Below are 27,354 nucleotides of genomic sequence, written 5' to 3'. Positions count from 1 at the left end.
TTTGAAAGGCCTGGAGCCCTCAGGGGAGACTGGCTGCCTGGAGAAGGGATGGCCCCCACATGGGCCCAGGGGCTGGTGTCCAGCCATCCTGAAGGGGCTTCTCTAGGCCTCTCAGGAGAGCCTAGCCCAGTGCCTGACCCCAGCTGAAACAGGTAAACCTCCTCTGTTTACGGAGGACCTGAGGTGGCCTCCTCCCTCTGGGCAGCTCAGACCCTCAGCCACATTGCACAGATCAGTGCAGCGGCCTGAAGGGAGGTGGGAGCAGGAGATAAAGCGGGTTATGAGGGGCTGGAGTCCAAGACATGGAGAGCAGGGGAGTTTGGAGTTCTGGAACCCCTGAGCCTGTTCCTCATGAAAAGAGGCCCCAGACTTTAGCCAGAGCTATGGTCACATGGCAGGGGCCCAGCATGGTGTCAGGGATGTGAGCTGTGGGTCCTTCACATGCTCCTCTCCTCCCATGGTTTCTCCCACCTACCCGTGCCTGGATTCCATCCCTTCCACCTGCCCTGGACCGTCCCTGTGAACTCTCGGAGGGGAAGGCCGGGGCTCACCCACAATGGAGGGAAGCCACAAGTCTTTCCCCAAGTCTGAAGAGGCCATGAGCACCTTCTCAGCCTTCCAGCTGCCTTTCCCATTCCATCCCCCACTGCCCAGGGAGACCAGCATTGTTTTCAGGCCTAGCCTCTGGCAGGAGGGCGATTCGGAAGCACCTAGGTTCACCTCTTGCTCGCATGCAGTAAAAGTCACCTGTCCCATGCAGTCCTGGGAACCATCAACAGCCAGACCACCTCAGCCATGGCTTCCTGGTCCTGGTGTGTCAGCTGACCTCTCCTCTGTCAGGTCCCAGAGCCGGTATCACGGCCTCCAGAAGGCCTTCTCTGACCCTCCAGACTGAAAAGTGTGCCCTATCCCTGCATTCCCACCATGCCTCTGCTTCCCACTCCATCCCAATGGTGCTGAGCCTTCTCTGGTCAGTGCTTCCGATTTCCATCTCCCCCAGGAACTGTGTCCAGCGCCCCCGCACACAACCTGCCACGTGGTAATTTCTCCATTTATATTTGTAGAGCAAAGTCATTCATCAAACAAAAAAATGTAAGTTAATTGTTCACTGAGTGACCTTAGGGAGTTGCCTTTCCTTGCTGGCCTCAGTTTCCCCAACTCTCCGTTGGTACCGGTCTGCAATATCAGTAATTAATTCTTCTGGTCCCCAGGAGACCTGGGTGGTGTGGCTGGGAGGCCCAGGAGGAGCAGAGGTTCCAGATCTGGCCCCCGAAGGAGATGAACCGTAACCCTTGCTTCAGCATTGGCTGTCACTTCTCCCCTCCTCCCCACCCCCCGGGCCTTCCTGCCATGGTCTCAGACTCTTAATTCTGGCCATCAGGGCCAACTGGATCCCTCAAGGACTCTGCCCCATGGTGGTGGGGTGGAGGGCGGTGCCAGCGTCTGGCTGCCACATTTCCAGACCGCCATCCCAGGCTGTGACAGGTCTTCATCTCAGGGTTGCCTGGTAACAGCTTTTGCATTCTGATGGAAAAAAAAAGTGTGGCAGCCCCAGACAACAACAGACACAGAGCTTATGGTGAGGGGCAAGCAGGGTGGGGCTCATGCCCGGGGTCAGGGCTGGAGCCCACAGAACCAGCATCTTACCCCTTTGTGGAGAGGACCTGGACCGGGCCCAGCCTGGCCCAGGGGGCTTCAGTGGGAACGGCAGACTTGGGGGGCAGGTGATGCCAGCTCAGGCCAGCAGGAGGGCCCCCAGTCTGGCATCTGCCCCTTCCCACCCCCTTCCCCACACCTGCAGCTGGTGCCTTCCACCCGGCGAGCCACAGCCGGTGCCACCTCTCATTAGGTGATGATTTTACATTAATTACCTTAATTAAGCGGCACTGAGTGCTAATGGCTTGGGGGGGTGGCGGAGGCTCCTAATTACCCTCCCTGTCAGCCCAGAGCGAGGGGCCCAGGGCTTGGCAGAGCAGGAGCAAACAGTCACAGAAAGAAGGGGAGGGGCCCACTGGTGGGGTGGAGAGGGTTCCCCTTCCTCTGGGCCTGACTCAGAGACCTGGCCTTGACATCCCCAGGACAGGCGTAGCTGGCTCCAGGCCCAGATCCAGGGGTTTAGGGATGGGTGGGGAGCATAGGGACGGGTAGGGAGCAGGCTGAGAGCTAGGAGCGGCCAGCACTGCCCTGTTTCCCAGACTCCTCCTCTGCCCCCTTCCCTCTGCTCTCAGTCACCTGCCTGATACTCTCAGCTGGGCCAAATGCCCAACTCTACCTCCATTCTCTCTCCAGACTCAGGCCACTGTTACCTCTTTCCTTCCTTCCTCCAACCATCTGTGCATTCATTCAGCCAGTCCACAGAGACCCCACTGTGGGCCTCCACTCAGGGTACCCCTCAAGGAGCCCGCAGTCTGGCTGGGGATGTGGCCAGCTATTAACAGACTCATAGGATGGGGCATCAGGAGAGAAGTCACCGAGAAAGTGACACCGAGAGTGAGTCCCGGAAAGGGATAGGAGGATGACACTTCTGGGCAGAGGGACCAGTGCGTATCATTGGGGTTTGTGGGGAAAGCGACCTCGGCCCATCCAGCTAGCTGGTCAGTGCAAAGGGTCAGGGAGACAATGAGGGAGGGAGTGGTTGGACACGGGCTGGAGGGACTGGCCTCCATACAGAGGCCTCTGGGGAGGTGTGGAGGGGAGGACTGTCTTCATATGGGAAAATGACTGCAGTGGAGGGGCACCTGGCTGGCTCAGTCTGTAGAACATGCGACTTTCGATCTCGTGGTCATGAGTTCAAGTTCCCCATTGGCGGAAGAGCTTACTTAAATAATTAAAAAAAAAGATAATTTTAAAAAAGTGACTACAGTGGAGGGGGAGGACAGTGGGGACACACAAGAGTGGGGTGACCAGTGAGGCAGCCACTGCTTCACCTGGGGGAGGGATGATGGAGGCTGGACCACATGGTGGTGGTGGGATGGACGGGAGAAGTCAGCAGATCTGAGTTTTGGGGAGTGTCATGATAGAATGGAGACACCAGTTGATGGGACTCAGGGAAGAGGAAGAAAGAAGGGCCAAGTTGGCCTCCAGGCGCCATCCACATTGCATGGTGGTGGCCGTGCTCCATGTTTCTGAAGGGTTGGGGTGTCCATCTCTGAGGTCAGGAGCGGTGTGTGGCAAGCAGGTTTGGGGGAGCTAAAGGGAAGAGTTAGCTTTGAGGCTCGTGGAGGTGGAAGAGCCTATGGGACATCCACGAGGACCTGCAGGCTCAGGGTTGAGGAGCAAGAGAGAGTCTTAATCCCAAGGGAGGGATGAGATGGCCCGGGGAGGCAGGGAGAAGGAAGCTGGGGCTGTGGAGCTGACTTGCCCACCAGATGGTTCTCTCTGATGGTGTGCCGTGTCTCTCTTCCCCAGCTTGCACCCCAGGAACCAGCACTGGGCCTGGCCCAGAGGAGCTGCTCAGGGAGTATTTGCTGAAGGAATGAGTGAGTGCATAAGTCAGTCATTGAGGCTCCCTGGCTCTTTGAGGCCCAACCACGAAGCCCAGCATTCACGCTCCCCAACCACATAAATTCAGACCCTCACAAACTCCTCTGCTCATCCAAGAGTTGAGCCCCTCCTTAAACTCTCCTGAGCTCCTGATCAAGCCCTTGGCAACAGTAGCTCTTCCCTCCCTAAAGCACAGGGCAGAAGCTGACCAAGTTTTAGGCCCAGCCCCGGCTCTAGGCCAACCATGCCGCTGAGCATCCCCACCTCTGCCAGTAGCCACCACCTTTCTGGAAAAATAACACACTAGTCCCAGCTTTGTCCAGGTGGGAGCCAGGTTGCTTACCTTGATTTCTACACCGTAGCCGGGGTAGACGGAGATGTAGTAGAAACAGTCCAGGCCGACATCTGTAGGTGAGCTGGGGGCCGTGGGGGAGTCCAGAGAGCCCTCCGGGCCTGAGAAATTCCAGCTACAAGGGCCTGGGAGGCAGGAGGAAACACAAGGCTAAGCCCAGCTCTGGGGATGTTGGTTCAACTAAGGCTGACCACTGTGTGTGTGTGTGTGTGTGTGTGGTGAAGCCCAGCTCTTGGGGCACCTATTTCCCTGTTGAAAGAAGGGGACCACCTTTGAGCACCTACTAGGTGCAACCTTATCTCAGTTGTCACAGTGGCTCAATGAGGTGGGTCTTATCGCCATTTTACAGATGAGTCTCAGCGAGGTTCAGCAAAATTCCTAGGGTCTGTTGTCATTGCTTCAGATCCAGATTTGAACCCAGGCCATCTGGTTCCCATCCACTTGCCTCCTGCAGGCTGGCCCTTGGTGCCAAAGGGCAAGGCAGGCTGGCATTGTGTCAGGGGCAGGGGACTACAGGGGGCCCACCATTCTCCCATCCCCATTTCCAGATTTCCAAGCCAGCGGGGAGCTGACCTGGTGGCTGGACGGTGGTGATGGTGGTGGTGACAATGGTGGTGGTGGTCTCCTCATCATCCCCTGAAGCCGTGGAGGTCGTGATGGCTCCCTCCGTCCCGAGCCCCAGGGTCTGGGATCTGACCTCTGGAGCCCATGGTCTGCCCATATCTCCAGGACCCTCTTGGGTCGGGGTCCAGGCTCTGCTGGGGGGTGTAGTATTGGGCCTTTCCCCGGAACCCAGGCTGGGCACGGGAGGTAGGGGAGCCGTGATACGAAACACGGGGGACTCAGACTCCCGGCTCCAGGGTCTTTCTCTGGCCTGGGGCTGAGTGGGAGCTGCAGCCATGGCTGGAGTGGGGCTGGTAAAGACAGGGCGGCTGTCCTGGTTGGCCAGGCGGGGAAGGGGACTCGGGGTGAATGGTGTTGGCGGGTCGGGCTGGAAAGGCAGTGCTGGCCTCAGCCCCTCCTCGCCGCCCTCCAGCCCTTCTTGTAAGAATTCCTCGAGCAGTGGGTGGTGGTTGAGCAGCTTCAACGTAGGGGCTGTTGTGACGAAGTGGACGCCTCGTTCTGGCTGCTCGGGTGTGGGGGCCACTGTCAGCTCCCCATCTGTCTCCTCGATGCCTGGGGCCTGCCCTTCCCCCGTGGTTGGGGTCTCTGAGGAGAGTCCTGAAATAATAACGCATGATCAGAGGTTCTCCCCCTCCCCCACAGTGAGGGGCATCACAGCCCATCCAAATCGTAGGGGACCCTACGGCCTCAGATTCGGCCTCAGAATCCTTCTCAACACAACACTCTGGCAGCCATGCTTGCCACTGACTGACATGAGAGAGAAATATTTGCCACACCTAATCGGGGTCTCATTTAATAGATGGAGAGACAGGCCAAAGAAAGGAAGTGGCTCCAACCAGTGAGTTGAAGACCTGAGGTAAAACCCTTACCAAGAAGACCAGGCCCCACCACAGTGACTTTTCTGCTGAGATTATAGGTCATTCAAGTTCATTTTCTATTCTCAGTGAAGCTGCTGGTCATTAGTCTCAGGAAATGTTTCATATATTTGGGGTTTTGTTTTATTTTCAATTTTTTTCCTTCATTTTATTTATTTATTTGAGAGAGAGAGTGGGAACACCAGTGGGGTGAGGGGCAGAAGGAGAATCAGACTCCCTGCCAAGCAGGAAGCCTGATGTGGGACTCAGTCCTGGGACTCCAGGATCATGACCTGAGCCCAAGGCAGACGCTTAACTGATTAAGCCACCCAGGAGCCCTGGGGTTTTGTTTTAGATTCCCTCATGGGTACATGACATCTTTGTTAGGGTCCCATTATGTCCTATTTCTCTCACTTCTCAGAAAGTCATTTATCTTTTTTTATTTTTAAATCCTTTTAGAACAGTGATGTGAATAGAGGGGGGCAGAGACAAGCCAAGAGTAAACCCTATGTGGCTTCAAATCCCAAATCCATTCCACTTCCGGGCTGTGTGACCTCAAGCAAATAACCTAAACTCTCTGAAACTTAGTCTACTCATCTGTAAACCAGGGTTTCATTTTTAGGATTAACTGAGGATTAACTTATATTAGTTCTTTTCCTCACTTGACACATCTTTCTGAATTCCCATTATCTTTCTTTCTCCGCCCTCTCCCCATTATCTTTCCTGTCTTACTAGCCAAAGCAAGAATAGAATAGTTAGCCCCAATCCATGGCAGACACTGTTCACCAATTTTGGGTATTTCTTGCTGAGCCACATGGGGCTTCAGAATCCTTCTCAACACAATTATCCAAGCAGCCACTATCAGTCAATTAGATAGGCTCTGGAAGATGAAACTTAGTTGCTCTTGCTGGTTTGAGGTACAGATTGCTCTGCCATTAATTATTTTGACTTTTACAACCCCATATCTGGACAGATGATGCCTATTCTGCTTGTGGCCCACTAGGCTCTCCAGCTCCTCATCTGCCGGGAAAAGGTCAATGGATGCTGGCTCCAGATTCAGCTCCTGTAGAATTTTGCCTGCCTGAGAAGGCTGGGAGGGGATTCTGATCCTAACAGCTCTCAAAATGGCTGCATGAGCACTTGACGGGAGACACAGCCAGGGCGTTAACAGTTTGCAGGAAGAAGGTTGGTTCCTCTGAATGTCTGATGGTGGGGCTGTCATTTCACAGGCTCACACCCACCCCATGGATTGGCAGGCACAAGGAAGTGGCAGATGGCCTACATTCTGTTCAGGAGTCCATAGCAGCTCTAATGTGTCAGACAAAGGGGAGGAGGGAGGAGATGGGATGGGAGAGGTGGGTGGAGGTCAGAGGGCTGGCTCTCCATTGCTTTGGGTCAGAGGGGTCTTAATGCCCCAAAGCCCCAAGAAAACAGGACCAATCCTTATCTCCTGAGATGCCCACAAAAGCAGCCCATCTGTGCCTTGGCATTCTGTGCCAGTCACCAACAACACAGTGTCCAGGCAGGCTCATACCCCCTGGAGCAGATGGTCTGCCAGTGCCCCGCGTATTTCATTTGAGTCATCGATAGAGGGTCTGAGCAGTGGCTATGACATGCCAGGACAGGGTTCCTCTCTCTGCCCACCTCCCAGATGTCACACGGTCTTTGCCAGGTGAATGGAGACTGATCTTAGCCTAGCACAAGGAAGAGGAGCCTTTCTCATCACATAGACTGAAGCCCAAGTGTCCCTTTCCAGGATTGCCCCCTAAGAGATGTGGCCTGTGGCTCCCAGGGTAGGTACCTGTGGGATTCTTCCCTGGGGGAGGGAGGGCAAGGAGATCCTCTGTCTCAGGAAGGCAGTGCAGCAGGCAGAGCTCCTCCCGCTAGCTGCCAGGTGGGTGCTAGGCAATGGAGCAGAGCTAATGGGCACCTCCCGTGTCACTGTCAATTGCACTGACTGTGTTATCTGGGGGGACTGAGCTCTCGGTTAAATGGGATCGAGATAGCATATCAAAGGAGCAAATTGATTCCGTAATCAGCTGCCACTTGGTCCCGGAGGGTGCTACCCACTGTCAGAAAGGGTAAGATAATCTCCAGGAGACAAGCCATTTCTGAGGACAGGGCATCTCCGGATATCTTGGGTGACTCATGGAAGCTTGAGGCCCTGTGACCTGCCCTCCCTGCCACCAGGCTCCTCAGGTTCTCTGCTGGGGCTGAGTTCAAAGGTGCAGAGATTGACAGAGAGGGAGTGTGTGATGTTGGCCATAGTGAAAGGGGGTGTCAGGGACCCACATGCTCAGTCAGGCTGTTCTCAGATCTTGTATTATATCATTGACATTGCAACTCTGGAGATGGGAATTCCAAAGAACCTGAAGCCCAGATAGGTGGGGTAAGGACTCGCTGTGTCATACAGTGGTGGAGCTGGGGTTTGAACCTTTGCTTAGTCTTCCCAGGATACTAGCCTGTCTCACAGGAGGAGAGAGAGGAGCTATCCAGCAGAGAACCCCCCTCTGAGGGTGGCAGCCTGGGTGACTAAGGCTCAGAGAGAGAATAGACTTGTCCAAGGTCTCACGCAATCTGGAAGTAGAGCTGGGATCAGAATTTCTAGTATCTGGAACCTGAGTGCAGCCTGACCTGGTCTGGACTCTCAGGAAGCCTCCTGGCTGGGACCCAGAGAACACCCACCCAGTGCCCAAAGCACATCTGAGGCTGGACCCCAAACCAGAAACCCATAACACTAGTTTCTCTGGGCAGGGGCACTGTGTCCCACACCCCTGTGTTCAAATGTCAGCCCAGGAAAGCTGCCTCTCAGAGCTTTTGAGGCTACAGGGCCTCAAAAGGGCGGGCAGTGCCCCCCCCCCAATTGGGGCAACACTGAGGCAGGGCTGGGATGGGGAGAGGACAGCCCTGGATGAGGCCTCTGCTGTTGGAGAGAATGTGTTGACCCTGAGCGTGTCAGCATCCTCATCTTTAAATGAGGATATCACTGCCTCTGTCAAGCAAAGGGCAGCTGCGTCTAAGGCCCGCGTGTAGGACGTGGACAGGTTCCCCCAAGGTCCCCCACCTATCTGCTCCACCCAGTGCAGGAAGGCCCCAAAGCACTCCCAGGGCTTCTCCTCTCTACTCTCCTCCAGGAGGGATGCAGGGCCCGGGGCTTCTTCCTTTAAGAGGGGTGGGTCCGGGGAAACACCCCTTTCCTCCCCGCCACCGCCATCCCCACCCCGGAGGAGCCCCGGAACTCCCCGGCAGCCCCCCGCCCCGGCGTGGCCCTGCCGCCGCCTGGGCCCTCCCCCCGCATTAGCTCTTAAGCTATGCAAATAGACATCGGAGGGAGCCCTGTTTAAAGTATTTAGACGAAATGAAAAAAGGCTTTCATCGGCACTAATGAGCCATTCAGGATGCCTCCCCGGTGGATTCTCTCCCGCTCCCGCCTCCCAGCCCGTGCCACCCCCACCCCGCAACCGTGGCCCCTCTTGGGATTGGAGGCCCCTCCCCTTCCCCAGGCCCAGACTGGGCCTCCCGGGGAAGGCCACCTGCCCTGGCCGTTCCTCCCCAGGGCCCAGCTTGGTAAGGGGAGAGATGGGAGTCGGGTGATCCACACCCGACAGCCTCCGATTGGATGTGGGGGGCGGGGTGAGGGGTTGTCTAGCCTCTGTTTGGGGGAAGCTGGAAAGACTGGGGACTTTTCTTCACAGCATCCAACTAGGTAGGCATTATCGTCCTTGTCTTATAGATGGGGAAACTGAGGCTCGCCGAGGCCCAGGAGGCTGCCAAGGGTTTACAGTGCTGGTGGACTGGTGGGCTGTGGAATTGGTCTGTGGAGGGAGTGATGGAAGGATTGGGGTCACAGTGGAGTGGCCCTGCCTGGAGCACCTGCTACATGCCTGGAACAGACTCCAGATGCCCCCTCAGGGCCAGCTGGGCTGCCCCAATTGGTGCTATTGTTTCTGCAAATCTTTCTGCACCAGCCAGCTGGAAAACCTCAGGTTCCAATCCCAAATCCATATGCCTCACTGGCTCTGTGACCTGGGCAGGGGGCCGCCGCCCGCTTGGGCCTCAGTTTCTCCCTCTGTGGAGTGGCAACGTCTGGGTTTGGCGAGGGCCATCTAGAGACAGGCCTCTGCTCCCATCTGCCAGCCCCACCCCGTTCTCTGCAAGGGCAGAAGGGGCCCCTGTCACTCCGGTAGTTCCTGCAGAGGGCCACAGTTGCTGGCCTCTTAAGGAGGAAGCCAAAGAGGGCACAGGGAGGGGAGCCCAGAGTTCTGAGCTGAGGTCAGCCTTGATCCCTTCTTTGTGGTAGCAGTGGCTCCCAGCTGGGGTTGTGGGGGAGGGGGGAGCTTGACAGCAGGTGGGTATATAGGGGTGCCTGGGGATACAGTGGGCAGGGAGCCTACCCCTCTGGGTTCTGGAGGTTAAGCTGGCCCAGCATAAGAATGAGAATTTAATGGGATACATTTATTATCCCATAAAAGTTAATGAGTTTATTCTGGAGGTTCCCTGGCCCCTTTCAAGTTTTAATAGGGGATTAGTGAGGGCCTGGCCCCTGCAGACCCTCATTATCCCAGAGCCCATGGGAGGGAAGAGAGGTCCTGAGAGTGAGAGAGCCTGGGCCCCCAGAGCCGCAGCCTGGTCTCCATAGTGACAGTACTACTGGGCCCAGGCCTGCTGCCTGAAATAAGAGACCCCAGCTAGAAGCTAGCAGGGCCACATAGGGTCCCTGAGACCTGAGGTCCAGTTCTGGAGGCTTCTGATCTGATTCTATGTGCTCCTGTGGTATTTACAGCCAGTATCCCCATATCTGAGGTCGGTTTGCTGCTGTCTGACTACTTGTATTAACAGGAAAGACGATATAAGCCCCATGTGACAAATGGGGAAACTGAGGCCCAGAACTGGAGTGTGGTTCTCCAAGGTCACCCAGAAGACATGGCAGTGCCTGAATGGACACATTCGGCCTCATCTGGAGCCGGACAGCTGCCAGGACTCAGCGTTCACCCAGTACCTTCACGTGCCACGCTCCTCCTCCCCTTCCTCTAAGGAGGTTTGTATCATTATCCCCAGAGATAAAGACTCCCAAGTCCAGAATGGTTTTAAGTAACACATCCAAGGACTCCCGGCTAATGAGTGGCAAGCCTGGGACTGGAACTCCGAGCTGGACAGCTCCATAGCTCATCTCTGTCCACTCTCTCCCTGGGGCCTCCAGACTGTCTTTCCAGCAGCCTGGCCCCACTATCTTAGGGCACTTGTCATGGGAGCCGCACAACTTGGGGTGATGGGGAAGGAAGTCCCCATGATTTCCCATGGGGCAGTGGTTAGAGCAGACACAGAGATACACTCAAAGGGACCTTCTCAGCTAGAACAGGTGCCTTCTTCCTTCTGCCCCATTTGCTCACTCTTCCTTTGTCTCTTCAAACCCTCCCCATCCTACTAGGCCCAGCTCCTATCCCCCTTCTGGGGAGCCATTGGTGCTGGCCAAATGGGTGACAATAGCTCCCACCTCTGACCTCCTGGGGGGACTCCCTAGGTGGGGATGCTCCGCACACGTACTGATTGGGTCTGTGAGCAAGGGTCCAGCACAAGGCCTCTCTCTTCCCACACCTCTGCCCACAAATGCTGACCCCTGGTGCTTGGCACAGTGAAGGGTGGGCTCAAGGTTTCTGCCTGTCTGCATACTTGGAAGGCTCCCTTCTCCCCAAAGTGCCTGGCCCTTGTCCAGCAGGGGTGGGCAGGGGAGGGCAGAGGCGGGCAGGGGCGGGTCCTACAGGGAAAAGATGGGCAGCCATCCCTTGGCAGTTCCCCAGCACAGCCCCAACTGGCAATTGAGGAAGAGTGTCTGCTGACACAAGCTAGTGGGCCGCCCAGTCCCAGACCACCCTCTTCTTCTCTGCCACCGTCCACCTTCTCATCATACCCTTTTCCTACCCTCTCTTGCTCAACCCCTGGCAGTCCAGTAAAATCTGGAGTGCAGATATGAATGGAGGCATCCCCTCTTGGCCAGGCCCCAGGCAGGGAAGACACTGATCCCCAGAATCTGAGCCCACATAGCCTTTGTGAACATCTTATCCCTCCCTAATTTACACAAGAGGAACCTGAGTCCAGAGGGCTTTCCCAGGTGATGCAGCAAACTTGGAGCAGGGCTAGGGGTCAGGATGTTGGGGCTCAGGGAGCATCTTGCCCAACCTCTCTGAAGAATAAACTCTCTAAAACTTCTGGGGCTGTGTACCATCTGTGGGCATACCTCTGGGGACAGAGAGCTCACTACTTCCTAAGCTGTCAGGGGTAGCTTTGTCTCCCAGCATCGTGGGTTGGGGTGGTGGATAACCCTGGGCTTTGGCATCTCAGGATTGGGGTCTTCTTGCTAGATGGAGAGAGCAGGTGTGGGGGTAAGTAGAGACCACCAGCCAGGAGTCAGCCCACCTGGTCCTGGTCCAACCCCTAACAGGCTAGGGTCCCCTGCACAAATCGCTTCCCAAACCCAAGTCTCCATCTCCCCACTGGTAAAATGGGAGAAGTATCCGAAGACCCTGGCAGATCTCACCTCCCAAGATCCACTGAGCCACAGAGGACTTTGTGAATAAAAATATGGAATGTTGGGGCGCCTGGGTGGTTCAGTGGGTTTAAAGTCTCTGCCTTCAGCTCAGGTCATGATCCCAGGGTCCTGGGATCAAGCCCTGCCTCTGGCTCTCTGCTCAGCAGGGAGCCTGCTTCTCACTCTCTCTCTGCCTGCCTCTCTGGCTACTTGTGATCTCTCTCTCTCTGTCAAATAAATAAATAAAATCTTTAAAAAAAATATGGAATGTTACTCTTGATTGAAAATCTGTCACATGCCCAGCACCATTCGAAGAGCTTTACCAGAATTAACTCGTTCAATTACCACAATAACTCTGTGAGTTGCGAACTTTCATTATTCCATTTTACAGATGGAGAAACTGGGACCCAGGGAGCACAGTTCCCAAGATGACTAATTTGAATATATCAGATTCAAACCCAGGGGTGATCCAGCCCCGGGGCAGTGCTATCTAACAAACTTTTTGTGATGAGGGGAAACATTTTATATCTGCATGTCCAATATGGTAGCCAGTAGCCACACATGGTGATTTGGGCCCTTGAAATGTGGTTTGGGAGACCGAGAGACTGAATTTTAAAATTGTACTTCATGTAACCAAACTTGCATTGAAATAGCCATGTGTGGTTATTGCTATCATAACGGAAAGTAGCTCAAACCTAACCTTACCTTTCATAGTTTTCACCACCTCTCAAAAGGGAAGAGTCTAGAGCTGGGGTCCCGGAGAAGAGTTAAGATGCCATGGCAGTCTCTGCTCTCCTCCTTTAAGCCTCGAAAACTGGGGACTGGGGTTGGCAGGGAGAAATGACAAGGAGCCCTGGAGCTTCTTTAGATTTTCCAAAAGGTCTTATGAGAGCTGGGCCTATCACCACTCACCCTTTGGGGAGGATGAGTGCTACCCACCAATGCTGTTGGCTTCCCAACCTTGGCTGAGCACTGGTGTTCTGAGGGGTGGGGTGTTTGATGGGCAATTTTGGAAATACAGATAGAACCAGTTTAGGAGGGCTTTGTGGGAGGCAGAAAGCCAGGAAGCCTTGGTCTCTTGGGATACAGCCCAGGATGGGACCAGGGTGTGTGAATGTCCAGTGACAATGTCCTCTGTGCTTTGTTGGCTTGCTGCAGCTCCCTGCCCAGTCATGAGCACGGGGGCAGGGAGCCTGGCCTGCCCTTCCCCAGTGCTCCCAGGGCAGCCCCAGAGCAGCTGGCTGACCTTGAGGCCATGGCCTCACAGTTACTGAGCACCGTCTATGGGCAGGCGAGGACCTCTGAGAGAGCTGTCTTCCCCCCAGAGCAACACCCTTTCATGCTTGGAATCAATATTTTCCACTTTACATATGAAAGAACCAAGGCTGAGAAGAAAAGTAAATCATCCCAGTTCATAGTGGAAGAAACTGGCAAATGAGGGGTTTGAACTGGGTCTGCCTGTTCCCCAGTCTGGGGTTGAAATTTCTACCACATTGGGTTGCTGCTTGTGTATGCGTGTATGAGTGTGTGGATCTAGAGGTATATGTGAGTGTGTGTATGCAGGTCCAAACACATGCATGGGCTGTAAGTCATTACTATTTGTCCTTGCCCATGGATGGCACACCCTGGAACCTGGCTGGCTTCCTATAGTCCTTCCTATAGTCCTCAAGCCCCAAAAGACACTAGCTTCCAGAAAGGATGCACTTTCCCCCAAGATGGCCACTGTGCTCCCTCCTTTTCACTCTGCCCCCTTCTTGGACCCTAACCTGACTCTTTCCAGGACCATGTGGCCTGGACAACCCAAGGGTCTGGGTACGTGGTACGTGGGTGGGGGGCAGTGGTGCAGGGGTATGTGGAGACAGGGCTCTGGGCTGTGGCACGGGGGGGCAGCTCTCTTTCTTTTTCCCCACTGTACCCTCTCTCCCTTAAGGCTATGACCAGGGGCCCAGGGTAGAGGGAGCTCCCGGCTAGATGCCATGTTCTCTGCTTTCCAATTTAAAATCTAATATGGTCTTGCCACTGCAGAGCTGGGGGCTGGAGAGGTGATTAATGAGGCCTCTGGTACAGTGTCACCTGCTGCATGCTCCACCTTCCCCTGTGGCCCTGCACTCCCCTCTCCTGCCTGCCTGCTGGTCCTGGGGACCCAGGGGTCCTAGCCCTGCCCACCCTCAGTTCCTCGGGGCTGGGAAAGTGGCACTGAACTTGGGGTCCCCAGGGGAAATGATGGGGGTGGCCTTGGACTAGAGGTAATAGAATTGACCTCCACCCCTGGGGGAGACCGGAGGAGTGGAGGGAGCTGCTGGAGTTCCGGTGGCCTCACTTCCCTCACCAGCCTGTTAACTCATTAATCTGCCATACTCCACCCCGATTATGCCATGTAGTGCGGCCAGGGCAAGGGAGGGACTTGGCCCTGAGCTGGGTACTCAGGTCAGCCCTCTCCCAGCTCTAATGCTCCAGTCACCAGCCTGTTAGCAGCAGGGAGGTATTTCTCTGAATGAAAAACCTTGGGAATATTAGCTGGGCAGAGGAAGGCTGTGAAGGCAGGAACTGCATTCTCCCTGGAGCCTGTGCCAGGGCCAGCTCGGCCCAGCCCACTGGTGAAGTTGGGGAACAGGAGTTGATCTAGGGAGGAACAGCTATCCCCTCCTTCTTCTGCCCGCTTCCCTCTATATACCTACCATGGACAGTTCCTCCCAGCCACCCAGCCCAGCAAGATCCGGCCACAGGGTGTCAGGGCCTTAGAGCGGGTACCTTCCTGAGTTCCAGACCAGCATCTCTGGGCTACTGCCCTTTCCCTGAAGTTTAACAGCCAACACCATTGAGGTTGCTCCCAGGGCCTGTGTTTGCCATGGAGTGAATGAACAGCGCGGTAGCCCAAAGATTCTGAGGTTTGTTTTATGCGCAAAGGCCAAAGTTATGTCCCGGATCTTGTGATTTTGGCCCTGTGGCTGCTTTTGTGAGCCACCTCTGAGAGGAGATGGACTGGGAGAGCTGGCTGGGGATGGAAGGGAGCTGAACCCAGACCCCTGGGCTGTCCTGGTCCTTAATGCTGCTGTATGCTTCTGGCCACTCTCTGCCCAGGAAGTCACTAGAGTGTCTGTTCTTAGCTGTGAAGCTGAGGAGGCTGGTGAGGTCTTGTCAGAACTCTGACTCCAGCATGAAGGCGGCTCTCTCCACTGACAGGCTGTGTGACCTTGAGCTTGTCTTGCCTTCTCTGGATCTGTCCTTTTTTTTTTTCTTTTTAAAAAAGATTTTATTTATTTATTTATTTGACAGAGAGAGAGAGAGATGGAGAGAGAGGGAACACAAGTAGGGGGAGTGGGAGAGGGAAAAGCAGACTCCCCGCTGAGCAGGGAGCCCGATGTAGGGCTCGATCCCAGGACCCTGGGATCATGACCTGAGCAGAAGCCAGACGCTTAATGACTTAGTCACCCAGGCGCTCCCCATTTCTTTTTTTATAGAGTACTTGGACTCTGGTGTTTTAGAGTCTTTGGATAGGTTGGGTGGAGACTCAGCCCCGCCTTTGATGGGGCTGGATAGAAGGCTGTTGAATGGAGAATGGATGGGTGGATGAAGGATTGTCAGGCTAAGTTCCTAATGGGCGTTCCCACACTCAGGAGCTGATGGAACCTCTTGGGCAGGAGTATATGTGCGGGGTTGGGAGAGGGCTGACAGCATGGGACACTGTGCTCTTTTGACTTACCACTTGCCTTCTGTATGGCAGTGGAGCTCAGGATCCCCACCTCTCTATGTTGGTCAGTATTTGTTGAGCACTTTGAAGGCTAGGCTGTGTGTATGTGCGTACACGTGTGCAAGTATGTATGTGTTTGTGTTATGTATGAATATATACATATATGGGCATTGGGGGAAGACAAGCTGGGAGGTGGGGGATGGAGGTGTGAGAAAAGAACCCGGGGAGGGATTGAATATTTTTGAGCGCCTATGGTGTGCCAGTATCTGCTGGCCTATTCACCCACACTGCCTGATTAATTTGCCCCATCCCATAGTTAGAGAACTCGACAGAGGTGGGAAGTGCTCTAGTAGGCCCCAGAAGCTGACCTGGGGCTATCCCTGCCCTGCTAAGCTCAAGAGACAGACAGAAGATAGACAGAGGAACAAAGGCCCTCAGAAAGCAAGGGCGTTCAGAGCCCAGCCAGGGCTGCCTCCCCACTCCATCCTATAGTTCATGCCCTTTGGACTGCTGTATCCTAGCCCCTTCCAGCTGGTGCCAGTTTCCAGAGCAGATGAGGCAGTGGTGGGGTGGGACCCAGGAACCCCAAGAGTCTGGGGCTGAAATCGCTTTGGGAAGTGCCAGGGCAGTACCAGAGATTGGGGGTAGGGGGCTTGGGGGGGAGGTCACCTAGTCCAGGTTAGCCCCCTACACTGAAGTTCCCGACACTCTGACTTCAACTTCTATGATCGAAGACCTAGGAGCTCTGGCCTTACTTCCAAAAAGCTTAGGGAAGAGTCACTGGAGGCCTGGGCTCTGCTCTTAGGAACCTGGGGAGAAGGGAGGGAGAGAACAGCCTGGGACCTTCTCCCAGCCCCAAAGCAGATGGGATGGAGCCTAATCTGCCCCAGGGTATGGGCCCTGAACCTACGGACAAGCCCAAGCTCCCCTTGCCTCCATAGCCTTGTAGGACTGAGGGGAGAGGGCCTTACCCACCCAGCATTCCAGACTGTGAGGCTCCCCAGGCTCTGCTCATCCTCCCCACTTCCCCAGCAAGCTGAGTGGGGGAGGGGAGGGGTGCAGAGCTGCTAAAAATAGCCGCAGCAGCGCCAGCTACAAGTCTCCTTGAGGGGTCAGTGGAGCCCAAGGTTGGGGAGGAAGAGAATGGAGGGGGCTGCAGGGAGGGGAACACACCAGCCTCAACTGGGGCCCTCTTGTGCCTCCACCAGGGCCACAGCCCTACGGTGCAGGGATAGAAGCACCCAGATATGCAGGGACACACAGACACGGACACCCAGGGAAAGAAGGACCAGCCAGGTAGAGAGGCACACATACGCGGCTCTTTGCACATCTTTTTCTTCCCAAGGGGCTTTTTCTTCCCAAGACCCTCAGGAATACCAGAGAGACCCAGCTCTGCCGCCCCCAACCCTTCAGCCTTCTCTCCTGTCCCAACCTTGTTTTGACCTCCAAGGACTCTGCCAGGTTGGGTGTGTGGTTGCTTTGAGTTGAGAGGGCTAAGTCTTCCTACTCTGATCTCTCTAGTCTCATCTACTTGAGGCCCAGGGTTGGGAAAGGCCAGTGGGCAGTGTCAGTGACACAGCTGCAACAGAGACCAGACTCAGGGTACCACGCAGGCGGTTCGAGTCTCAGGAATACCACCTCAACTTAAGCAGCAGGTGTCTTCCTGACCTGGCTGGTAAGGACCCAGCAGGGCAGGACTAGAGATCGACCAGGGGATGGGCAAGAAGCAAATGGGCAATGAAGGAAGAGGAACAAGTGGAGGCTGGATAAATAAATAAATGAATGACCTCCCTCAGGCATGCCTTGTTTCATCCCACCTTTATACCTTTGCCTGGAGATGCCAGAGGCTCTTCTGTCCTCAAAAGAAGGCGACTCTCTTTCCCCCATTTCCTCTAACCAGCCAGAAAATAGAGCCTCATGACAGGAGGGGGCCTGCCAGCTGTCGGACCAGATGTTTCAATTCACGAACACATCCCCTTGCTAGATGCAAATGATGTCTAAGACAGTGTCCATCAGGGGTGCCTGGGTGGCCCAGTGGGTTAAAGCCTCTGCTTTTGGCTCAGGTCATGATCTCAGGGTCCTGGGATAGAGCCCTGCATCGGGCTCTCTGCTCAGCGGGGAACCTGCTTCCTCCTCTGTCTCTCTGCCTGCCTCACTGCCTAGTTGTGATCTCTGTCAAATAAATAAATAAAATCTTAAAAAAAAAAAAGGCAGTGTCCATCAGAGCAGCAAGTGAGGGTCAAGGCCCTTAGAAGCACCCTGAATCCAACCTTCATCCCTCTGTACTGCTAGTCTCACCTTCCTGGTCAGACCTGGACCAGCTGGTGCTCCCTCCCCATTCCTGCCTCAACACTCTGTCACTGGGCTCTTCCAACTGACAATCTGAAAATCAGCCCTTCTTGGTGCTGGACAGCTCTGGACCCTGGAGGACCATCGCCCCAAGTGGGGCTTTTGGTTTCCTTCCAGCACCACCCACTCTGATTTCCTTTGATTTCTGTGATGTTCAGTGAAAGAGGTGGGACAGGTGCCATGAACCCCCAAGGAAATGGAGGCACAGGAAAGTGATGTGAATTGCACAAGCTCACCCAGCCAGCAAGAGCCAGAACTGGTTTTAAGTCCTGGGGGGTCCTGGTTCGCTGACGAGCACTCTTCTGTTCTTCCTTAGGGGATGTCCCCTCCTCCCTGAGGCATAAGTTGGCTCTCCACACTGCCCCAATAGCCCCCCTCCTAGGCTTTGGGACTCCCTAGGCACCTGCTGGCTGATGGGACCCAGGCCAGATACTCAGCAGGTGGCTGCTTGGGGGACAAAGGAGCTGGTGCTCAGCTGCTGTGCTGGGAGGGAGGGAAAAGCAATGGGGAGTGGGGTGGAGGGATCTGGTCTAGGAGTGGGGAGAGGCAGGGTCTGCTTCTGTGCCTTTAATAGGGAGCAAGCATGCAAGGGGGGGTAAAACAGCATGCAAATGAGCATCTGTGTGGAGGGGGTGCTCAGTGGTTCAGGCACTTTTCATAGGGACTCTCCAGTTCTGTCCTTCCAGCCCAATGACCAGCTGAAAGGAGGGTCCTGAGGGTAGGGAGAGGATCCCGTGGGGAGGGAAGGACTGGGGGACCAAGGGAGATGCTGAGGTTGATGTCAAGATGTCAGGATTCTGACTGGAACCCTGGAGACCGCAGGGGATGTGGGAGGGTTGGGGGAGGAAGGGAGAGACCCACTGCTTGCATTCTGCAGCATGGACATGACTTGTTGCCCGGAGGGGCCCTGCAACTGCTCTGTTTGGGGGTTAGGAGACACCTAGTCCCAGCAAAGATGGGAAGAGTTGTGATGAAGGGCACCACAGTGGCCTGGCCTAGGGGTCCCAAAGGCTTACTGGACCTTCAAAGACCCAAAAGGTGAGTCCTCTAGCCTTAAACAAGAAACTGACCCAGAGCAGTCCCTGGCTAGGAATCTCCTGTGCTTCCGAAGGCAAGGGGTTGGATCACGTAGGTGCTGTTTGGCATCTCATTTGTATCTCATTTAATTAAAATCAGAGGGTCCAGGCCTAACTGAGAAGGCAGTCACAGCTGAGCTTATCATTAAGAAGGCAGCTCCCCCTCTAAACTGGGTTCCTTTAGGGCGCTGATCATGTTATATTCCTACTTATCAAACACCTGATGGGGCTGGATGAAAGGCTGTTGAATGGAGAATGGATGGGTAGATGAAGGATTATCAGGTTAAGTTCCTAATGGGAGGTATTTAGCTTTCAGAGGACAGAGAGCCCTCTGGGCTGGATGATCAGGAAAAGAGGGTGTGGGAGAATTGAAATAAGCAGAGGGACACAGGATAACATTTCAGGAATGGAAAACTGGCTGAGCAAAATTGTAGAGGTTGGCCCAAACAAGACATGAGTGGGGTCTGGGGTTTACCCTAGCATCTTCAACCAGTCTCTCCATGGCCCCCCTTTCCCATCACCATTCAGTTTCTTCTCATCTCTTGGCAAAGTCCCTTGTGCCTGCTGGGCCCAGCCAGGACCTCCCCCGGCCCTCCCCCCACCCCTCTTGCCAGCCTGCCTGCCGGCAAGACTGCAGACTGAAGCTGGAGACCCGGGTTGTTGTTGGAGAAGCGGCAGATTTGTTTGCTCCAGAGCCCGCCGAGAAATCTCAACAATCAATGGCCAACAACACTGCCGGCGGCTGCAGCATCGATCTCCCCTCCTTGGGCTGGCAGCTGGGTGGCAGGTAGGCAGGTGGAGGGAAGCTGGGGCAGGCTTGGCACCTGGCCCTGTCTAGGAACTGAGTTGAGCTTCAGGCAAGTTTGGGCTTTCCTGCCCGGTTGGGGGTGAGGGGAGATGGGGAGGGGTGGGCCTCAGCAATGGGGCTGAGGGGTTAGGCTGGGGCAGCCTGGAGGCCAAGACAGGATTAACTGGTCCTCTCATTCACCAAGGCCCCCAAGACCAAGATTCACTTGACTCCTAGCCTCTGCTCTGGGCTCCAAGTGTCTGAAAGAATGTTTGATTCATTGCCACTAAGAACTGAGCAAGATAAAATATCCCTAGTCTACAGCAGCAAGGACTCAGGGTAGACAGGAAGCTAAGCCACTGCCATCATCAGAAATGTGGAAGAAGAAAGTAAGGTGACATTTACAGTTCTGTGCAACCACATGGGCTTGAACTTGGCCTATGGAATGCAGGTAGTAACTTCTATCTAGAGTTGGGATGAGAACTAAATGAGCTAAGGTATGGAAAGCACTTAGTACGGTGCCTGGCACATAGCTGGTACCTAATAAATGTTTGCTAGTATTGCTGTTATCATGGTGATGGGAATGAATGACAGTCGCCTGGGTTCCCATGAGCTTGTACTAAAGCTTTGCCTCTGTCTGGGAGGGGGGTGTGGACATAGTGCTGTCTGCAGCCAGGTTTAGCAAAACAGGGAGGCACTTTGGAGTAGCCTACTTAATGGCAGTGAAGCCCAAGGTCAGTGACTTAATCTCTCTGAAACTCAGTCTTCCCATCTGTAAAGTGGGGATAACTAGTCTCTTGTATTAAATAGAAAGAGCATGTGAGGGGCACCTGGGTGGCTCAGTGGGTTAAGCCTCTGCCTTCAGCTCAGGTCATGATCTCAGGGTCCTGGGACTGAGGCCCTCATCTGGCTCTCTGCTCAGCAGGGAGCCTGCTTCCCCCTCTCTCTCTGCCTGCTGCTCTGCCTACTTGTGATCTTTCTCTCTCTGTTAAATAAATAAATAAATAAATAAATAAATAAATAAATAAATAGAAGAGCATGTGAGAGCCTCGGTCTGAGGGTTCTGGGCCAGGCCTCATGCTTCAGTACCTGTCTGTGGCATGAATGAGAGATACAGGTACTCTAGGGACTGTTTCTCTCAGGAGAGGTGGAGGGAAGCTGGGGCAGGCTAGGCACCTAGACACTGAAAACTCTGTGGACATAATTATTAGATGACTCCCAGGCCCCCACTTTCCCATTCAAGGACATGCTAGGCTGAGAGCTGCTCCCGAGGTTTCATGCTGGTCCCTCTGAGCTTTGTGAGGATGTCTGAAGCTGAGATGGACGGGGGGCTATGGCGAGAAGCCTGATGACATGGGGTTGCCCCTCCCTTTCACTAGTCCTTAATTTCATACAGGGTACCTCTCTCAGCTGGCAGAGGCGGTAGGCAGGTGCTGTGGGAGGGAGTCAAGAAGACCGGGCCCCGGGCTTACCTCCGCTGCTGTCTACCCGTGCAACTCTCATGAAGTTATTCAACATGTATTTAATGTCTGTCATATGCCAGGCTCTGTGCCACTGGGGACACAAGCAGGGGTGGCTGGAGAGAGGCTTGAGCTTTCTCAGAATGGCCATCAGCATCCCACCCTCAAGCCACCTCAGGCTGACGATGTGACAGCATAATTTGTGGAACGAAAAAACTAAGTCAAGGCTATAATTTATAGTGGGGATAATTGGCCAACTGTTAGGAAAAGGAAAAAAAAAATCCTAACATACAATCTATGTAAAAATAGTGTGCTTGCTAGGCAAACTCAGCCTCAAGGCACAGGCTCCGCTACCGTGCCCCCACCTCTTCTTTCTGACCCTGAACTTGTTCCAAATAGGAATTCTTGGGTCTGCCCCGAGAGAGAGGGGCTGAGCAAATCAGACTTGGTTGCCTCCTTTCTGAGCTCAGTCTTGCTCCTTGGAGAGAAACAGCAAGCAGCTGGGCACTCGTGACCTAACAAGCTGGGTACCCTGATGAGGGAAAGTGGGGGTTGGTGGGAGGCCGAGAGACCCCTGACCCAGGCTAGAGGTCCAGTCGGATGAGGTTTCCCCTGAAGAACCAAAACTACTGCTGAAGAATTTCAGGAAGTGCCAACCAAGGCAAAACCCAAAGCATGAGATGGAGTGAGATTGGCCCAAGAGGGGAAAAGAATTTCATGCAGAAGGAATGGAAAGAGCCCAGAAGCTGTTGAGAACATGGATGGTTTGGTGGATTGATGGGCCTAGCTGGGTGAGTGGGCTTCCTAGACCTGGTGCTTCCTGCTGGAATTAGTCTGGAAGGGGACTTGAAGACCCCCTCTGTCTTTCCCATACCTCCCAGCTGCTGACCATGGCTAGCAACATTGTTTCCCCCACTTCCCAGACTCTTACTTCTAGATCCTGGCTCTTTCTCCCTCAGAGCAGGCCAGGAAGCTGGGGACCCAGAAATCTGCATGACTTGACAAGCCCTTGGAGGCCCTGATGTGCTCCTAGGCTTGGCAACCATCAGGTGGTGCAAATGTACATTGAGCACTCCAGACAGTGGAGACTCAGAGAGGGCAGAGGTGCGCCTTGGGCCACCCAGGGGGCCTGTGCTCTTCACCATCAGGACTGAGAGTTCCTTCACTAAAGTAACCCCTTTTTTCCCATCTTTCTTGTTTGGGTGGTGGGGTCCCCAGCTCTGACACTTCTGCCCAGGCGGGGGCGCAACATCCCTGAGCTGAGATCATCCAGCACATGCGGACCAAATGGGCTAGGAGGGATGGGGACAAGGAGGGAGGGGGCATGCTGGAGGACTTGGACACCTACGTCTGGGTGGAGGGAGGGGGTGAAGGAAGCCGACATTCAGAATTCCTCCCAGCATTCAGGCTGCCAAGGTGGGAGGGGCATGAAAGCTCTAATTAAGCCCAGTTTCTAATTAAGCCCAGCCCCTGTGTCGCCTCACTCCCCATTATTGTCCCCAAGGCATTTTAAGCTGCCACCCTGCTGAGGAGGCTGGGACAGCCGCCAAGGCCTGCCAAGCCTGATGAGCCTAGACCCAGGAGGGGCAAGAAGCCAGCCCAGACTTCCCTTCTAGTCTCTGGGTCCTCTAGTCTCCTCAGAAGCCTAGGCAAGCCTCTTGTGTACCATGTCTACCATGGGGCTCTGAGTGACATCTAGACTGCATCCCATGGGGCCTTATCCCCAGCAGCCACTTTCTGACCCCAAAGTGCCAGACTTGGGGTAAAGAGCAGGAAGTGGCTTGGGCCTAGGCTGCAGCCCCCAGATTTTGAAATGTACTGTTAGAGTTCCACACCTCCCATCGAGTCTACAGGAAGCTGCAATTACAATTTTAGGTTAAAGCAGCCCTGGTTTGTTAACCCTTTCCGCACTGGGACTCCAGGAGGCCAAGCCCTCCTCTTTCTCTCCTTCCTCCTCCAAGCCTTGCCTCCCAGACACCATCCCCTGGTTCTTGACAGAGGGAGCAGCCCCTGCTTGTGGTCCCCTCCCTCCTTCTTTCTGCCACACACTCTCATCAGAGTTTAGAGACTGGAAGCATTGGGTCCAAGGTCACAGGGCCAGCAAGGCAGCCTCTGCCCGGGGAGAGACCCTACCCCACCCCAGTCTGTACCACTTCCACCTTCACAATCTCCCCAGGCCACATTCACACACGCAGAGTTTAATTAACTTTATTGATATTCAGAAATTAGGAGAATGACTAAAGGTAATTGCTCATTAAAAATCATTAAACTGACACAGCAGGCCCAGGCACACGCCACCCCTCCCATAGAACGGCTTTCCTCCATGTGGCAGGATCCCTAGGGTACCATCCTCTGGTCGGGAGGATCACGGTGGCCCACAGTGCCCCTCAAACAGAGACTGATCTTACGGCACCCTCCCCCCACCGTACAACTGCAGGGTGGGATCCAGAGAGGGGTTGAGCCAGGCCCAGGATGATCTTACCCTTCCTCCCCCCACCCCACTTCTAAGGCCTCCAACATCTGGGGCCCTTCTGCCACTTCTGGGCAGCTCCCAGGGCATCTTATGGGCTGCCGAGAGCTGTGTCCCTCAACCTATGTGTGAGCAAAACTCTGGGGTGGGGGGCAGTCTTGAGGCCACAGGCCTCGCGCTGTACCACCTAACCTTAACCCCAGGTCTTTACTGCTTGAGGCCTGCCTTCTCGTGGCTGGAGCCCCCAAGAGCCCCGAGATGGCCAAATGCTCTGCCTCTCAGTGAGACAACTCAGTACCCCAGCCACTAGGACCTGGAATCTCCACGGAGATGGAGGGGCATGCCAGGGCTTGCCCTGGTCCAGGTCCTCTCTCCTCATGCCTGACACTGCTTCCTTTTCTCCCTTGGGGAGTGAAAATAAAGGTCTTGCCCAGCAGGTGAACTCCTAGCCCCTTGGGCTGGTGGCCCCATTGGCATTGGAGAGGTCCAGCTAGGTCAAGGAGGGACCCTGGCTGGGGGCACCCAGACTCTTGGCCGCAGAGTGGACAGATTCCTCCCAACACTTGCACACTTATGCCCAGTGGGGGTCCCCCAACTCTCAGCCACACCAGCCATCCATCCTCCTGGAGACCCGCAGTCTCACTCCAGCCCTGCAGGGAGCTCTCTGGCAGAGGCTGTGCCGCACGCTAGCGGCCTTACACACTCTTCTCACTGGCTCACTGCTGAGCCCTCACCTGACATCCAGACCTCCTGAGGGGCAGACATCCTTGGTTGGACCTGTTATTCCAGACACACTGGGCACTGGTTCACACGTTCACACTCAGACCCACAGACCTGCACAAGAGGCTTCAGACACGGCTCTGAGCCCCAGGGGAGGTGTCCAGAGCAGGATGTGGCCAGACCTGGAAGTCCCAGACTCCCAGGGACATCCTCAGATGGCTGGGCCAGGATGCAGGCTTCTTCCTTTCTCTTCCTGCCCCCAGCAGGGTGGGGTTTTGGGGGTCTCCTTGCTTCCCCCCCACCCTCCCGCCCACAACGTGAACACTAGGTTCTGAGTTCTGGGCACCAAGGGAGGACCAGGCGTCAAGGGAGGAACAGCCAGCCGAGGGCAGCCAGGGGGCGGGGCGAGGACACCCGGCTACCTTCCACCCACGCCGACCCAAGCCGGCTACCTTCCACCCACGCCGACCCAAGCCGGAGGCTCAGAGAGCAGCTTCCGCGTCCCTAGGGAGGCAGAGCGCAGAAAACTGCCATCCAGGGGCCCAGCCTGGGCCCAGCCCCGCTGCCCTGACCTCCAACGTGGCCTGAAAAGATCCAACGAGTAGATTAGAAACTCCCACCTTCTCCCCACTCTACATCAGAAGCTATGAACCATATACTTTGAGGGACAGAGGGTCCCAATTCCAAGCAAGGTGCAGGCGAACCCACCAGCCGACCGGCTGCAGTGGAAGAAAGACCTGGGGGTCTGTAGCTTTGGTGAATGTTTGTTTGAGCCGGGCAGCGCAGGTCCCGTCGAGACTTGGAAACCTTCCTTCCCCAGGGGCACAGAGTCTTCATCCCCTCCCTAACACTCCCTTGCTGCTCACTTCAGGCCAAGCTTCCCTCGACCCGGGACCAATGAAGTTGGAGACCGGACTGTGAGCAGAGGACCGGAGGCAGCAGGGTAGGGTGCCTGCTCTCCTGCGACGAGTCTGCGGCCGTGGGATGGGCGGGGGCTGAGCAGGTCCGCGGGCCGGGAGGGAGGAAAAAGCTCCGGGAGTGGGCAAGGCGGAAAGTGCAAGGAAAGGACTTCGGAGAGGGAGGCTCTGGTGCAGAGTCCCTAGCCTAGGATCTCAGCGGTTGCGGCCCATCAGAGCGAGTAGCTGAATCTGGGGCTCCCGGCCCCCCGAGTTTCTCCCTGGAATTGTACTCTAGGTTCCGATTCCGGCGTGGCAGCGCGAAGCGGAGGGAGGTGAACGACTTCCCAACCCCGGGGTCCGGCGGCCATCCGGCTCCGTCCCTCCGCAGTGAGGATGCGTGGGGCCCCGGTACGGGCAGCAAAGTCTAGCGAAGTTTGGCGGGCAGTAGGGGAGGCGGGACCACGGGCGGCCAGCAAGACCATCCAGACTCACCGCCCCTTGCCCTCTCCCCCTTCCTGCACGCGCCCCGGCGCTGCCAGACGCCTAGAGTGTGGCGAGGTAGCGCGCGGGTGAGCGCGTGAGTGTGTGAGGGGAGGGGGTGGCGTGATGAATTGCAGCAGAGAAATCCCATTAGATCCGGGGAGATGATTAAAGGCGAGGTCTTGGCCGGGCGCGAATGGCGGGAGCCGCGGCAGCTTTCCGCCGGTTGGAGCCCGCGCCCCGCCCGGCTCGGCCGGCGCGGGGGCCAGCGCAGCTGGCGGAGCGCGGTGCTTGAGCTGGGCAGCCAGATGCGCGAAGCTGGGCGGCGGTACGGTCCTCTCTTCCCCCCTCCGGGACCCCGCCCCCGCCCCCGCCCCCGTCCTGTCGCCGGACGCCGGGGTCCCTTACCGTTAGCCAGGAGCGCCAGCAGTGAGGGCAGGAGCAGCAGAGCTACCGAGCGCATGGTGCCGGTTGCGGCCGCGCCCCGGATCGGAGCTACGGCGGGGAAGCGGGGGGCTCGGCGGGGCGTAGGCGCGGGGGACAGCGGGGTCCTGCCGGGTAGAGGGAGCGGGGCCGCCGCCGCCGCGCCGCCAGCGCCTGACAGAATCAGCACCACGGCCAGCGCCTGGCGTCGGCGCCGGGGATCGCCGCGCGGGGCTGGGGGCGGGGGCGCGGGAGGAGCGTTTACCGTAAAGTCTCAAGCAAAGGCGCAGAAGACCCAGCGGCGGGAGCACAGGCTCCCGCGCCGCCGCCAGCTCAGGGGAAGAGCTGTCCTGCTCAATGTGGGCACACGGCCCCCTCCCTTCCGTGCTGCCCACGCCCAGCCAAGCCTGCCACCCTTTCCCTTATTAACAGCCTGCCAAGGAAGTGGGGTCCTCACCTGATTTTCCATGAGAGAGCAACCCCCTCCTACACCTCTCTCCACCCCATCCTGGTACCTGAGGGCACCAAGGGTGACCTGGGAAGATGTTCTCGAGTGAGGCAGCTGGCGAGGACCGCATGCCCTTGTGGCAGCTCCGTCTTGGGCTCATAATGAAGATGGCTTTTGAGCATACAAAAGACAATAAATTATTACTTTGCGCTCAATAAATGCCAGGGCTCCAGGCAGCTGCATCAGCAGCAAACTGTGCTCACAGAAAAGCTTAATTATCCCGATATTATAGTTAAAAGCCAGTGGTACTCGCGTCCTGGGAAGACATTCTTCACAGACATTCTTCAGGAGGCAACTTGGGCCAACCTGTGGGCAGCTGAAGGTAGTATTCTGGGTCCTCATGCAGCCTGGGATCTCTAGGACCCTGTTTTGGCAACATGCACCCCCCGCCCCCAGGACCAGAGAAACCAAAGTAATAGCCACTGAGAACAGACCCTTCATGCCTATCCTTGCCCACTTTCCTGGAACTGGTGGAGAAAATGGGACAGGCATGGAGAAGGGAGCGTTTCCCTAGGGTTATTTTAGATAGAGACTTGAAGGAGGCTCAGGGGAGTAGCCAGGGAGGCTCTGCCATTCAAGGACATGGAAAAATAAACTTCCATGGCTCTGCTTGGGCTCAGGAGCTCCAGTGAGTCATAGGGCAGCAGAAAGG

The 27,354-nt window shown here is 55.7% G+C and overlaps 1 protein-coding gene across 4 annotated transcripts in view; it reads right to left on the bottom strand.

Annotated features, from left to right (window-relative positions):
• SEZ6 (seizure related 6 homolog) overlaps window positions 1-26,234 on the bottom strand; it is a gene marked incomplete at both ends in the record, with an annotated part of 44,587 nt that extends 18,353 nt beyond the window's left edge. For all 4 annotated transcript variants that reach the window (XM_080827294.1, XM_080827295.1, XM_080827292.1 and 1 more), the window contains 3 exons: window positions 3,827-3,960; window positions 4,409-5,056; window positions 26,180-26,234. In XM_080827294.1, coding sequence (XP_080683420.1) covers window positions 3,827-3,960; window positions 4,409-5,056; window positions 26,180-26,234 — 837 coding nt within the window. The remainder of the gene's footprint in view (window positions 1-3,826; window positions 3,961-4,408; window positions 5,057-26,179) is intronic.
• Window positions 26,235-27,354: the final 1,120 nt, after the last annotated feature.

Source organism: Martes martes, assembly GCF_963455335.1.
Source record: "Martes martes genome assembly, chromosome: 16".
Lineage (NCBI taxonomy): Eukaryota > Metazoa > Chordata > Mammalia > Carnivora > Mustelidae > Martes > Martes martes.
Note: the sequence above shows the minus strand (reverse complement) of the source record. Positions and strands in the feature narration are given on the sequence as shown.